The sequence below is a fragment of the Apiospora hydei genome (genome assembly GCF_038363865.1).
Source record: "Apiospora hydei strain CBS 114990 chromosome Unknown utg000011l_segment0_segment0, whole genome shotgun sequence".
Classification (NCBI taxonomy): Eukaryota; Fungi; Ascomycota; class Sordariomycetes; order Amphisphaeriales; family Apiosporaceae; genus Apiospora; species Apiospora hydei.
This window is the reverse complement of record NW_027117370.1, coordinates 72,143-87,354: the sequence shown is the minus strand read 5'-3', so window position 1 is coordinate 87,354 and position 15,212 is coordinate 72,143. Positions and strand designations below refer to the sequence as shown.

The following is a 15,212-nucleotide window of genomic DNA, read 5'->3' as shown; positions in this document are numbered from 1 at the left end:
GTTGAGAGAGAATGTAGCAAATGAAACGACGTTCGCTAGCTGGATCATGATTTACATGAGACCTCGCTCGATTGAAGCCAGCAAACTGGAAATGATATGTTTATCACTTAGTAGAGTCACCAATCAGCCTGTTTTAGGTTATCTCGGGCTGCCTTACTCCTTCTCAGTGGTTGGGTATTGTGAAGTCTCGGCTAGTTTTCCTTTCTACAAGCGAAGCCCCCGGCAAATTGCTTTGCTTGCTTCACCCGGTTTCCCGTACATTGTTGAGGCTCGCTCCGAGCATCTGAACCGCATCTCTTTTGGAAGGTCGACCCGGGCAGCCCTCTTTAGCGATGTTGCGGCTCTAGAGGGACGATCACTGCTCCAAATAGTCGTATACTTCATGTAGACTATGTAGGCCCGAATTGACCATGTCGCCAAAGTACCTATATATGCCCCTGCTATATAAGTGATGGTGCATTTTGGGGACGACAATGACGGAGCGAGTTTTCTCCAAGTAGGAAAAAGATGTGAATGGCTCGCCCTTTTAAAAGCGAAGTCAGAAAGGAGGCCTAAAAGGGGATCTGCATTTAGCGTGAACGCTATAGTGAGTGTAGGAACCGGGATTGATGGGGAACGACGAGCCCGGGGCTCGGCAATTCGGTCCTTCAGTCCACCAACGGAGATACGGGGCCGGGCGCCGTCGTGATCCCAAGCCGATGAAGCGAGGGACGTCCGGATCCTGTCAATCAAAGTCTCCGGAGACTAGGGGAAGTGTTCCAAGTTCCTGACGAAAAATCCATTGGTTGTGGATTGGGACACTTCATGGACAGTACCACCCGGCCAGGTCTTGATCTGTCGATGGATCTTCAGTCTCAAGCAGTTGATCTTACCTGCATGCATGCATGCGATCCTCATCATACATCCGCTTACTTGATAACTAAGCCATATCTAAGAGGTGTCCTTTGGATACGCAAAGGCTGAGACGCCGAAACCACGCTCCGAGATGCCACCATCGCAAGTCTTATACGCCTGCAATTAATAGGCCTCGTGGATTTACAATTGCTCGGAGAGTTGCCACCCAGGACTCACGAGAGCGAAAACACTCCATCGAAAGTTGAGGGTTTCATGAAGGAACACGCCCGTAGTGAGATGAGCGGCCCAAGCCGAGCAGCAGTGTTACTGCTAGTAAGTACGAATAAGTCACGCAGTATGGGCAACGACAGCCGGAGTGAATCCGCACTCCTCTCAGCGGCCGGCAGGCGGTCAAGGCGATGATGGACCCGGAGACACGCCGCTCATGATATGCGCTGAAGGACCCGACATCGCACCGAGTATCGGGGGCAATGGCCGGCAGTGCAGTTCCGAGAGCACTAAATTTGGTACCCACATATCGTGATCCAACACCTTCCTATCTCGGGTCTGAGTGATGTAGTCGTCCCAAAATCTGTGAATCTTCACTTTCTGCCTCTCACAAATGATTCTTGCGGTCAAATGAGAGGCTGAGATGCGAGTCGTGGATATTGGTCATCTAGGTGCTTTTGTCTATCGTACTCCAACCCGGCTTGGCAAGTCTTGTAGAAACTCAAATGATGACCGATGTCACGAGGCCCACCGAAAAACCCACGAACGATGAAGAAGAACAAGGAGCCGCTTCGAACTTGGTTCGGGCTGTTCGAGCAATAGGCGGCTTCTTGCTCAAGAATTGGATTATATTGGGTTTCGGCATCGCGTGCGTTCTAGCGTACTTCTTTCCCAGTAAGGTGCTCCTCTCTGGTTTTGTGTGGTCAAGATGGACTAATCGGATGGCTAGATGTGGCGGCCCGGGGCGGGATCATCAGATCCGAGTACTCGGTCCTCTACGGCGTTATCGGACTGATCTTCTTTATCAACGGGATGCAGCTATCGCCCGAGAAGCTGAAGCAGCATATCACGAACTGGCGTCTGCATCTACTGGTGCAAGGCATCGGGTTTATTATAATACCCATCATCATGTTGAGTTCGTAATCCCAGACCGGGTGTGATGATGAACTTTGAAAGACTGACCTGGCGGGATAGTCTTGATTCATATAATTGTCGCCGCAGGCGGCGTACGTTCCGGGGTTTTCGACCCTCGAATGCTGATGGGTATGATGGCGGTTAGTGCTATTCCTACTACCATAGCGTCCAATGTCGTGATGACGCGGAACGCCGGGGGCGACGAGGCTGCTGCCATCATCGAGGTGGTCATCGGCAATGTCTTGGGGCCGTTTCTGGCCCCAGCCCTGATATATGGGTTCCTGCCGGCGGACGCTTCGTTTGATCCGTGGAGGCCGGCAGCGCCGTCGACGATGGGTCCCATGTATACTCATGTGATGAAGCAGCTTGGCCTGAGTGTGTTACTCCCTCTGGCAGTGGGACAGGCATTGCGATGGGTTTGGTCGAAGAAGGTCGAGTGGGTGTTGCAGACATTTCGGTTGGCAAAGGTCTGCTCTCTGGGTATGGTTGTGCTTATTTGGTTAGTACTTGCCCCTTTCACAAATTGTCGCAGCTTTGAACGGCGCCTGCTCGTCCCCAAGTTCTTTACTGATGATATCTACACAGGTCAACGTTTTCAGGGGCATTCAAGACTGGGGCATTCTATCTACCCTCCAAGTCCTCCATCGCTTTCAACATCGTCATGAATCTGGTGATATACGCGGTATTCACTGTCATTTGCTTCTATGCAGCGTACCCTCCCCGGTTTCTTACCAGGAACATTAACAAGATCGGTGCCCAATTTCGGCTGGGACTGCGGCTCCCGCCGATGATGAGGCGGGCTTTGACCGTCAAGCAAATCCCCAAAGTCGAAGTTATCGCCGTCTGTTTTTGCGGTGCCGCGAAAACGACCTCAGTTGGCATACCGCTTGCGGAGGCGATGTGGGCTCAGCATGACGACCTGACCAAATCGCTTGTCCAGGTGCCTATACTGCTTTACACGACGGAACAGGTGTTTGTCGCCCAGTTCCTGACCATATTCTTTCGTTGGTGGCTGGAGCGAGGAAGCAAACCGCCCGGAAACGAGCGGTGTACTGATGATACGGCCCAATGTGAGGCGAGTTTGGCACCTACCGCGGATGCCGGTGGCGGAGACTATGTGTGCGACGACAAACAGGAAGAGCCAGTTGAAAAGGCCCAGCGTTTCCAATTGACAAACTCTAGTGAGAGTCATGTTTCGAGCAGACCGATATAAAGCCCATTCAAATGCGACTTCATCAAATGGAGGTCTACGATACAACTGAAATCAGGCAAATATCTGACTGCGACAACCTAACATCTCTTACCCAGTTCTAAGCTATATAGTTGATGTGTAATTGTCCCATGGGCGGCGCCCTATCAGGCATATCAACGTAAAGGATCGTCATGTGTACTGGAAGGCGTATTGATGGTTGGAGTAAGTCAGTCTATCAGTGGCTGCCAATGCAGGTGATTGATTACTGATTACTGGCATCAATGGTGACACCGACGTAACGAGCTTCCCCGCCCTTTCCCCATAGAAGCTTCCATTTCTACTAGAACATTCAAGCAGCGACCAATGGAACCAACATGAACTGATTGCCAATTGAACTTCAAGTCCCCCAGTCCATGTTGCCGTCATTGCAGTAGATCACGGGAGTGTCGAATGAATATTTCAAGAAGGGATGCAAACATATACCGTTTGACGATACGTTGGAGCAGAACAACAACAGACATCGTTCGTCTTCTTCAAAGCTTCAAACCCGTCAATCGACCGCTCCCGTCCTTACGTCACTTCTCAACGGGTCCCCATTTCTACTACTGCGCGTCTCCCGCCCACGCTATCTTCCCATGGTGGAACTGCAACAAACCTACCTGAGGCTGCAACAGTCGACTGCTCGATCATCATGGATTCGGACAAGACTCTGAGGGGCAGCTGCCATTGCGGCAGGAATCAGTACGTGATCAGCATTCCTGCCAGCTCCCCTCGAGATTGCCATGTTCTCTTTGACACGAGTAATTCTTCTCAGAGTAAGTGCCAAGACCTAATCCTATCCGCAGGACTGAAGCGACACCGGCCCGGCCTAGCTTTACTTTTTGCCATACCACGCCTTGCCACAGCCCATCGCATCTCTCCTGATTGACGAAGCCGAGTGCTAAAGACCGTTCTTCTTTTCTATAGGAATCTCTGCGGCAACTCCACTGTCTGCCTTCCTCCGTGTACCACTGTCCTGGTATCACAGCCGGACGTTTCCCTTCTTCCCTGACGAGTCCCGATCCTCCATCCGCCGCTTCTACTCCCACCCAACCGAACAACATGTTATGAGACAGTTCTGCGGCTTCTGTGGCACCCCGCTGTCATACTGGAGCGAGGAGCCGCGGAGCGAAGCTGACTACATCCAATTGACCCTTGGTAGTCTACTTACCCAAGATTTACGTGACCTGGAAGACTTGGGCCTTCTCCCCGATGACGATGGCAACGGTAACAATATAGAAGAGATGAACCTGGCGCCCACGGTCCCTGTCACCACCGGCCCGAACGCCCCGTTGCTCGGCCGCGAGTTCAGCGGTCTTCCATGGTTTGACAGCATGGTAAGAGGCAGCCAACTGGGCAACCTGCACACAAGCAAAGGCGCCCGTGAGAGTCGAGACGGCCGTGTTCGCGTTGAGTGGGAAGTTACCGAATGGACCGGCGATGGCGGTGGTGAGAGCATAGACGATGACACCGAAAGCTCCAGCTCGGGCAAACGAAAGCGTGAAGAGACAGAACACGACGATGCCCAAGGCGCTGCTAGGGGCAGCACACAATGATTCGTTGCTGTTGATGAGCGAGGCTGGGCCTGAAGGACCGGCGAACCGCTGGCTGGGTACTGAGTATAATGTTGCTTGCCATTCTTGGGAGCCAGGCGGGCCGCAACGCACGCAGCGCCTGCATTTCGCTTGGAACGCCTCGCCGTCCACAAACCAGGTCCATCCCAGGCGAACGAGTGTTGCATAAAATAGCCGACAACACGTTGATCGCTGTGAAGGAGCAACGTGCAGGGTGAGTTTTAAGGAGAGAAGAGGGCAACACATCCGAACATCCGACTTTAGACGCGATTGCATTTGAGTAGGACAGACGGGTGCAGTATGAGAGAGAGTGATGCTGCAGCCTTGGCATGACCTTGTAATGAACTGGACAAACATGCTGTGTGGACCGACAGCTGTATGTATGTACGATGCGGCTTACATAGCCGTTATTTGGACGGGCATGAGAGGTATCTTCCGCACGTATCATGTATACAAATTGACTTTCTCATGATCAACTTTGGGGTCTTTCATTGATTCGCCTCGAGCTTCTGACATGTGCTTTGCCAATCAGGGCGTGCATGTATGTAGGTCTAGGTCTGAATATACTCAAGAGGTAGTACCAGTCCTCCCAGGCGATGCAGGGTCTACTAGTATGGCATGGCGCGCGGGATGGTTCTTCAATTCCGAACGGGACGGGAATGCACAATATACCACGTACAGCAGGAGCGGCAGGCAGAGGTGATAGGTTGCTCGCTTCATGTTACCCAGCCACCTACTCACTTGTTTACTCACTGGCAGCCCGCATAAGGCTTGACCGGGCTTCGACCCGGCCGAACGAGATGTTGGCGAGATTGAGGATGGGTGTGTTGGAATTGGAAAGGAACGGACGCGATTGCTGACATGTCGCAAGCAAGCAAAGCTGGGCACTGGGCGGCATACTCACTCGCTCAATCATTGGAATAGGCAGCGACGATCATCCTTTCCCTTTAGCGTCTTGTCGTGCCTGGCAACTGGCTGGGTGTCGCGACCATTCAGCCACCCACCCAAGGTAGGTTCCCGAGGTTTTGACGGCGGCCGTTGACCTGCACATCGCCGCTTTCCATTCGGAGACGCGGCCCGCCCATCAGATTCCCTAGCACCTGGAAAAGATGGAGCAGCGCTCAACGCCCAGCCAACGAAACACGGGCGACTTGGACTTCTTGGAGGGCGGCGGCAGCAGCAGAGGGGGGTCAATGACCAATACCTGCTTACACCTATCAGTCTGCCAGGTAAGAGGCAAGTACCCCGTTGTGTCAGTGACCCAATCCAATCCCGTCCTCGTTGTACCTGTCCGTCCTAGACCTTCCTAGGTACCTAAGCCCTACTACGACTAGTGCCGCTCTGTGTTGTCGTCGTTCGTTTCGCCGAATCGCCCCAGTGAGGTGAGAGATGGGACGAACGAGACTCGAATCGGACTGGGCTGGAACACAGTCGACAAGGAGTCCAAGGACAGGACAGGACAGGTAGGGGGACCTCCCGCAATCCGATACGACGAACGAATGCCCCCTTTGCCAGAATTTACCCCGCCGCGCAGGGGATCACTCGTTACAGGTATGGGCGTTTTGGGGGTGGGAGAATTAGCCATTTGAGCGTATCGTGCACGACATTTCTCGGTCGTCACGGTCCGAAGTCGAGAATTGGGTAAAGGCTTCATCCACAATTAGCATTGGGGATTCTACACTACACCCCATCCCTGGAACACAAGGCTGTTGTTGCTGGATTATAAGAAGGCCTTGCACGTCTCTACGGGGTAGCAGTCCTACTTCCTTTCTGTTTGATGTTCTTGGTATCCCTCTCATCTTCATCTCCATCTTCTCGGCCTCGATTGGGCCCGTTTTCTGAGATTGTATACGGTCTTGGCGACATATACCCATATTGATCCCCACCGTCGTCGAGCTTCTAAGCAACCAGAGCTTAGAAATAGCCTAGATACCAGCCGTCTACTGTTTGGACTACTCCCCTATATTCGGTTCCACAATGTCTCTTCCCGCCGATTTCCAGTGGGGGTTCGCAACAGCTGCGTGAGTAGTCAGTTTCATTCGGCCTCACTTGCATTTTATACCTACCTCATAACGTTGAAGCATGATCGATACCCGGAGACTGACTTGCGTACTTCCTGATCCAGTTTCCAGATTGAGGGGGCCACTCAGGCTGATGGCCGTGGGCCTTCTATCTGGGACACTTTCTGCAAGATCAATGGCAAGATTGCCCATGGAGCCAACGGAGATACCGCCTGTGATTCGTACAATCGAACTGGAGAGGACATTGCGCTCTTGAAACAGCTTGGTTCCAAATGCTACCGATTCTCTCTGTCCTGGTCTCGTATCATCCCGCTAGGTGGCCGGAATGACCCCGTCAACCAAAAGGGCCTCGACCACTACCGACAGTTTGTCGACGATCTTCTAGAGGCAGGCATTACGCCGTTCATCACTCTGTACCACTGGGACTTGCCCGATGAGCTGGACAAGCGCTACGGTGGTCTTTTGAACAGAACCGAGTTCCCCCTCGACTTTGAGAACTACGCCCGTGTTGTCTTCAAGGCAATCCCCAAGTGCAAGAACTGGATCACGTTCAACGAGCCCTGGTGCAGCTCTGTTCTGGGCTACAACAGTGGCTACTTCGCACCGGGTCACACTTCAGATCGCACCAAGTCTGCGGTTGGAGACAGCACCCGAGAGCAATGGATCGTTGGGCACAACTGTTTGGTAGCCCACGGTCGCGCTGTCAAGGTGTACCGAGAAGAATTCAAGCCTACAGACAAGGGACAGATCGGCATCACTCTCAATGGAGATGGCACGTATCCTTGGGACCCGGAGGACCCCGCTGACGTCGAGGCCGCTGACCGCAAGATCGAATTTGCCATCTCGTGGTTCGCAGACCCGATCTACTTCGGCAAATACCCCGACTCCATGCTGAAGCAGCTCGGGGACCGCCTGCCCACTTTCACCGACGAGGAGCGCGCTCTTGTTCAGGGGTCTAACGACTTTTACGGCATGAACCACTACACTGCCAACTACGTCAAACACAAGACCGGTACTCCGCCAGACGATGATATCCTGGGTAACTTGGAGTGTCTCTTCTACTCCAAGAGCGGCGAGTGCATTGGCGATGAGACCCAGAGCTTCTGGCTGCGACCGAATCCGGAGGGTTTCCGTAACCTTATCAACTGGCTCAGCAAACGCTACGGCTACCCAGATATCTACGTAACCGAAAGTGGTACAAGTATCAAAGACGAGGACAAACTTTCCATGGAAGAGATGCTGGAGGATGACTTCAGAGTAAAGTACTTCGATGATTATGTCAGAGCAATGGCGAAGGCTGTGTCCGAAGATGGTTGCAAAGTCAAAGGCTACATGGCTTGGTCTCTCATGGACAACTTTGAGTGGGCTGAGGGCTATGAGACGAGATTTGGCTGCACCTATGTAAACTACAACGAAGGCCAAACCCGGCACCCTAAGAAGAGTGCAGAGAAGATGAAGGAGCTCTTCGAGGAGGTCATGGAGAAGAACTGAATGATCTTGTCAATCCCTGGATGACTGGACATTCAAGTGGTCGAGTATGTCTTGTATGAAATCTGGAGTTTCCAATCTTTTCATAATTTCTTTGCGCTTAAGTATGGGTACAGCTACCTGTATTACCGGGTCTGTGGACCTTCACCAATACGCTGTTTCATTTGCAGTTTTCGCGCGCGCCTATGTACTGTGCAGTTGTTGGTAGATTCTGTCTTGGGCCAATCACGGTCCAGATGGCCGTACCATATGACTGGGACCTGATCAGGCTTGATGCAAGGAGTTTCGCGAAACGCACTGCTTTACAGTATTTAATTTCTGGCATGATGCTGCGATGTTTTATGAGGCTTCGATGTGTTGGAGAAAGAAGATATGAGCCAACTTTCCAATGCCCAGGGCACTGTCCAACTCCGAGACGGTCTAGGTCAGCATCCGAGCAACATGGGGAGGGCATTGACGGGATTCGAAAGTGTTACACACCCCTCCTCATTATGTAATTTCTGTGAATATGACGAGCGACACGGGGCACCAACGACGGCACTCAAACGACGGACAGGCCACAAGTATCGCAATACTAAAGATGTGCGACAACGGGCTTCCGAGGGGTGCTGGGTGTGTCAGTGTGTCCTGTCTGCTACTCGACTATGGGACGATGATTTCCCTGGAGAGGCGGAGAAGCTTAAGCAGTTGGTCCTTCGCTTCGATACCCAAAGGTTCACGATAAGGGGCCAGGCGAACCTGCCAGCTATCCAAATATATACATCCCTAGGTAAGACATCAGTTCTCCATGGCCAACGATACCGAGTTAGCTGACGGGAGTACAAAGGAGAGCCCCAGGTCCACCGACTGATGGTTCCCGACAAGGAACTCCCGCGAACGGCAGGGTCGCCTAGCACGCTCAACTTCATACAGTACCAACTCAATAACTGCATCCACGGCCATGAGGAATGCCGCGAGTACTTATCTCGGATCTCACAAGGGGTCACTAGCTGGCCCAGTAGAGTCTTGGAAATTCAGGCTACCACATCCCAGATCCGACTTGTACAATTTGAACCAGAGATGGCGCAGCGGTACGTTGCGGTGAGCTACTGCTGGGGACCGAAACATCCGCATCTGAAAGCAGAATCCTCGACTCTGAGTAGCCTCCGGGAGGGTATCTCCTGGTCTGACTTACCTAAGACGCTGCATGACGCCGTGGCCCTGACTGCCAAAATCGGATACAAATGGATTTGGATCGACTCCATGTGCATCGTACAGGACGACGAGCAGGATTGGGGCAGAGAAGCCGCCAAGATGAGCACAGTCTATAGGCATGCACTCGTGACCATCATTGCAAGCTCGGCTGCTTGCTGCAACGAGGGATTCCTTGAAAAAGTACGGAAACCATCCGTACTTCTAGGCGAGGTGACGGTTGAGCAAGACAAATCAGTCGAAGTTCGTGGGCGAATACTCTATGATTGGGGTCATCACCGAGGTGGCCCGCAGTCCCACGACAGTCACTATAATAAATGGCTGGATCCAGTCGACTTCAGGGGTTGGACCTTGCAGGAAAGGGTACTATCTACACGGCATCTGTGCTTTACGTCAGGCGAGGTCCAGTTCAGCTGCCATGAGAGCAGGGCCTGCGAATGTGGACAGCAGCTGTTCGGGGACATGTACATTGCGACTGACCCAAAAGAGCAATGGTTTTCTACGGTGCAGGAGTACTCGCGCCGTAACCTCACGAAACAGAGTGATGTCACTATAGCCTTCAAAGGCATACAACATATGATTGCCGCCAAGATCCAGGAGGCGACCTGCGTTACCATGGTCTGGCTTCAGCCAGTCATGACCCCTTTCACGGCGAGGAGCCTGCTGTGGTATCGATACGGCTATGAGCAGGTCCCTCCATACTTCCCAAAAGACCTCAATGTGCCGAGCTACTCCTGGACATCTCTGAAGGGCGAATTCATTCACTCGTCTCCGAGCCAGTTCCAGTCCGCCAAGTTTCCCACGAAATGCCTCGGTCTTGATGCTGAGGATACGAAAGGCAAAGAGATGGATGGGACTAGCATTCGGTTGCTGGGTCCACTATATCCCGCGAAGCTCGCCATCCCGGAACCTGGCGGGAGATGGCCTGATTTCATTGCGAAGGTAGAACTCATTGACACTAGTGGCCCTCGTGCGTCTACTTGCTATCTTGATGGGCCACTGCAGAGGGTTCCTAGTGCAATAGAAGAGGGAGGCTTCACGCTCGCAAGGGCTCACTACGATACATTGGAGGAATCCGAATTGGCACGGACTTCGACCATGATCGAGGAGACGACTGTGGCTGTCCTTCTTGTGGTGGTCAAAGACGAAGAAGAAAATCACGGTACGGGACTTCTGCTTGCACGATCTGCAGAGTCACCGGACACTTATCAGCGCATCGGCATTCTGTCTTTATCAAATTACTCTACGCCGCCTTTCCCCCGGAGCCCCATGCAGGAAGTACTTGTCTCTTAAATACTTGTATGCTTTTGGAATTTATGTAAAGGACTGACGTCTCAATATTTATTCTTGCTATATATTAGATTCATGTCTTGTTCAAGTCATAAGTGGCCATGGCATAAGCCTGGTTGACTGAATGTGGGAAGTTAGCATTCCGGCCGAGGTTCTCCGTGAAGCCACGGATGATATAGCTGTAAGTTGGTATAAAGCTAACAGTTCGAAACGACTCTCATGTAAAAGGATTTATCTGCTCGCATTGTCTCGTTTTGGCAAGATCGAGCGAGCACGAAGGCTGCGAGCGTATCGGAATCCACAATCTTCCAAGTGATCAGGAGCTCGATGATTTGCCTACTACGGAAGTCTGCATTTTCTGATGTACCGCAGACCATGGAGGTCCCGGGTAACGAATTACACAGATGCTTCCGCCTCACTTGCTGTACGATGTCCCATCAGCAATACCATCCTGCAAAGTAGCATGTAATATTTTCTATTTGCATCTTACATTAGAAGAAAGAATTAGAAAGAATAAAAGGGTGCTTAGCTGTTGGTGGCATCACAGCTCGAGGGGTGTAAGTCTGAATTTGGCACATAGCTCCAATTGAGAGTGGGGATACTGAGTGAGGTTACGTAAGCAAAAGAGGATCACCCCGGCCACTGGAAGCTAGAGCTAGAGACGTCACCTGCAGCAGCCAACGACAGGAGCACCTAGTTGCCCATCACAACAGCTGCTGCCTTCAAACCCCAATCAAATAAATTCCTTGGTAGGCTGATACGTCGCCTACACAAGTGCTATAGTACCTCACGAGCACCTTTTTTGAAAGAAGGATGAGGTGAAGACAGAAAGATGGAAGCAGTTCATCCGACGGCAGGATGGGAGAAGGTCGGAGACCGCTTCTATCGCAAGACGCAGCTGTACACAGCCGTCTTTGACCAGGACCTGGACCTGGACAACTACATCGTCGCCGGAGCTCCCTACGGCGGCGCAATCGGTAAGTCAAGCCTCGAAACTCTTATTTTCTGGAATCATGTCTCTTCAACATTGTTATACCCGCTTGAAATGCGCACGGTTTGTTCTTGGGGCGCGGTACTTCGCGAAATCCGTTGTCTCCAACCGATACCAACGCCCGATACGCGACATTCAATGCATACTTCCTTGATACTTGCCCCGCCTGCTCTTCAGCCCATGCCAGTCTTTGAATGATTGACTAATAATGCTTTAGCAATTTATCGAGATGAGCAAAAGCTACAGGCTTTCCGTGCAGCCAAGTCTAAGCCGAGCATAGACATCTACAGCTGCGCCGGCAAGCTTCTGAAGAGTATCGCGTGGGACAAGGGCTCCATCAAGGGCCTTGGCTGGTCTGAAGACGAGAAACTCCTCGTCGTGAGCTATGATGGCACTGTTCGCTGCTATCTCGACCTCCAGGGGGATTTCACCCAGTTCTCCCTAGGCCAGGCAGCCGAAGACTTTGGGGTCCAATCATGCAAATTCTACGATACTGGCATGGTCGCATTACTATCCAATAATTCACTCATATCTGTCTCATCCTACGAAGAGCCGCGGCCGAAACAGTTGGCCTCGCCTCCGGAAGGCGAAGTGCACGCCTGGACAATTATTTCGCCGAGTTATACACTGTCGCGGTCTGTCGAGGTCCTCCTGAGCATCGGACAGACAATTTATGTGGTCGATGCTACCGAGTGCGAAGACAGGTTCCTGGACATAGGGCCCTTTACACACATCAGCGTTTCGCCCAACGGCAAGTTCGCTGCCCTCTATGCCGCAGATGGTAGGGCTCACGTCATTACCGCTGATTTCCAGAGCCGCCTAAGCGAGCATGATTCTAAATCCAAGATCCCTCCAAAGTATTTGCAATGGTGCGGTAACGACGCAGTCGTGATAGCATGGGATGACGAGGTCAACGTGGTTGGCCCCCGTAACGCTGTTGCGCAGTATTTCTACGATGGCAGAATACATGTAATACCTGGTGAGTTGGCATACTTGCTCTTCGAATCCCAATTTGCCTGGCTAACAACATAAAGATCACGATGGTGTTCGTCTGATTACCAACGACGTCTGCGACTTTATCCAACGAGTGCCCGATATGAGCGAAGAGGTCTTCCGCTTCGGGACAGAGTCGCCCGCCTCGATATTGCTGGATGCAGTGGAACAACTCGAGAACCAATCACCCAAAGCCGATGATGACATACAACTTATCAGGGGTAATCTGGTTGAGGCAGTGGATACATGCGTTGCTGCCGCAGGACAGGAATTCAACATCCACTGGCAAAAACAGCTTCTCAAGGCCGCTTCTTTCGGCAAGTCCGTTCTTGATATCTACAACAGCGATGACTTTGTCGATATGTGCGAGACTTTGAGAGTACTGAACGCCGTACGCTACTACGAGATTGGACTGCCACTATCCTACGATCAATACCAACGTTTGACTCCGGAGGGACTGATTCAGAGGTTGATCAACCGACATGAATATCTTCTTGCGCTGCGCGTTGCTGGCTATCTACGTTTGCCGACTGACCGGATATACGTGCACTGGGCATCAGCAAAAAGTACGCATGGGCTCCGAAGACGATGAATCAATCTGCAGAATGGTGGTTGAGAAGCTGGCTGGCAAGCCTGGCATCTCTTTCGAGGCCATCGCCCATGCAGCTTATGATGAAGGTAGAGGTCGTCTTGCCACAGAACTGCTCAACCACGAACCGCGGGCTGGCCGCCAAGTACCCCTCCTCCTTAGCATGGAAGAGGACGAGATCGCGCTGGATAAGGCCATCGAAAGTGGCGATTCCGACCTGATGTTCTTCGTCCTCCTGCATCTAAAGAAGAAGCTCCCGCTGGCCTCGTTCTTCCGGGTCATCAACGCGCGCCCCGCCGCCACGGCTCTTGTCGAGTCGTCAGCGTCCCTCGAGGGCGACAACGCCCTGCTCAAGGATCTTTACTACCAGGACGACCGCCGCGTCGATGGCGCCGGCGTCTTCGTGCGCGAGTCGCTGCGCCAGCCCGACGCGCGCATGGCGGGCGACAAGCTGGTCCTCGCCGCCAAGCTCATGGCCGACTCGCGCGACAACGCGTTCGAGCTCGGGGCGCTCAAGGAGGCCGCGAATCTGCTGCGCATGCAGGAGGCCTTTGATCGCGACTTCTCGGATACCTTCACGGGACTTAGCGTCAACGAGACGCTCTTCAAGCTGATTCGCCTCGGGTACCACAACAAGGCCAAGAAGATTCAGAGTGAATTCAAGGTGCCTGAGAAGGTCGCCTGGTGGATTCGGTACGTTTTCCATCCCTTCCCCGTTTTTTTCAGTGCCGTTTACTAACCCAAACTTTTATCTAGACTTCGAGCCCTCGTAGCCAAGCGAGACTGGAACGAAGTTGAGGAGATCTCCAAGAGCCGCAAGAGCCCCATCGGCTGGGAGCCCTTCTTCAACCAGACCCTGCAGGCCGGCAACCAGCGCCTCGCCGCCGTCTTCATCCCCAAGTGCACCAACCTCGAGGCAGGGGCCACCATCACCATGTACGAGAAGTGCGGCATGCGCGTCAAGGCCGCCGAGGAGGCTGTCCGGATCCGCGATGCCGAGGCCTGGGTTCGGCTGCTCGAGGCCGCGGGGAAGACGACTGTGGAAGGAAGGGAGATCGAGAGGTTGGGGGCTACGGTGTTTAAGAAGTAGAAATGTAACTTACTGCATCTGTACTACAGCATGAGAATACCTATTTGAAATGAGTTAGCATACACTTACCATTATGTCTGATCTTGTTATCACACCTACCATTGACTACAGCGATCCTAGCTGGTCTCGCTTCAGCTTCGTATAGTAATCACATGCACACAGGAAGTCGAGGATATTAATTTTAGAACTTTTTCATTCTTAGTTTCATCTACTATTACTACTGCCACGTTGCAGCTGTCCCCCGTTTTTTTGTTCACCATCCGTAGATTTTCTATACCATGTCCGCCCCTTTCCCTGTTCTTGTTTTCCCCGGCTTGTGTCGCTTGCTGTATGTCGAACACTGCCTGGAAAGCCGCGCTGGAACAGGGGAGGAAGAGAAGGGGGAGAGGAACCATATGAAGAGCATCAAGCAGACCGAAAAGATGGAGAGAGACAAGCGGTATCATCGGTAATATGTCATGGATGAAGGAAAAGAAGAGACCATGCATGCATGCCAAGTAAACGAACCCCCAACCAGCCTCCAACATGAGAGGCGAACCGTAAAAGAGAAGTGTGCTTTCTCCCAACATCATGACCGTAGTGTTGTTGCACACACATCATAATACCCCGGCAGTGTCTAAAGGCGTAGTGACATGACCCATGAATCGTGGAAGTCGTACGTGAACAGCGTCGTCATAACGCCAGAGTGGAGATGGGAGAAAGCCCGGAGAAACAAGGAGAGATGGGAGAGAACCGGTAGTGACGATGGGGGACGGGTAGAACGAAGTGGTAGTAGTA

General features: G+C 52.4%; 4 protein-coding genes across 4 annotated transcripts; all 4 read left to right on the top strand.

Moving 5' to 3' along the window:
• Window positions 1–1,568: 1,568 nt before the first annotated feature.
• Window positions 1,569–4,764, top strand: PG997_015240 (sodium bile acid cotransporter; the record flags this gene model as incomplete). The annotated part of the gene is made up of 6 exons (XM_066819554.1): window positions 1,569–1,737; window positions 1,793–1,978; window positions 2,038–2,476; window positions 2,563–3,158; window positions 3,676–3,984; window positions 4,136–4,764. 6 exons carry the CDS (start codon window positions 1,569–1,571, stop codon window positions 4,762–4,764), a joined length of 2,328 nt encoding a protein of 775 aa, XP_066660439.1.
• A 1,995-nt stretch (window positions 4,765–6,759) lies between these two features.
• Window positions 6,760–8,294, top strand: PG997_015239 (beta-glucosidase A; the record flags this gene model as incomplete). Its single annotated transcript, XM_066819553.1, has 2 exons — window positions 6,760–6,803; window positions 6,908–8,294. The coding sequence occupies 2 exons, from the start codon at window positions 6,760–6,762 to the stop codon at window positions 8,292–8,294; spliced, it is 1,431 nt and encodes a 476-aa protein (XP_066660438.1).
• A 369-nt stretch (window positions 8,295–8,663) lies between these two features.
• PG997_015238 (uncharacterized protein) lies at window positions 8,664–10,775 on the top strand (the record flags this gene model as incomplete). The annotated part of the gene is made up of 2 exons (XM_066819552.1): window positions 8,664–9,060; window positions 9,118–10,775. The coding sequence occupies 2 exons, from the start codon at window positions 8,664–8,666 to the stop codon at window positions 10,773–10,775; spliced, it is 2,055 nt and encodes a 684-aa protein (XP_066660437.1).
• Window positions 10,776–11,604: 829 nt separating this feature from the next.
• On the top strand, window positions 11,605–14,435 carry PG997_015237 (uncharacterized protein; the record flags this gene model as incomplete). The annotated part of the gene is made up of 5 exons (XM_066819551.1): window positions 11,605–11,749; window positions 11,981–12,742; window positions 12,798–13,277; window positions 13,324–14,038; window positions 14,102–14,435. 5 exons carry the CDS (start codon window positions 11,605–11,607, stop codon window positions 14,433–14,435), a joined length of 2,436 nt encoding a protein of 811 aa, XP_066660436.1.
• Between the last annotated feature and the right edge of the window lie 777 nt (window positions 14,436–15,212).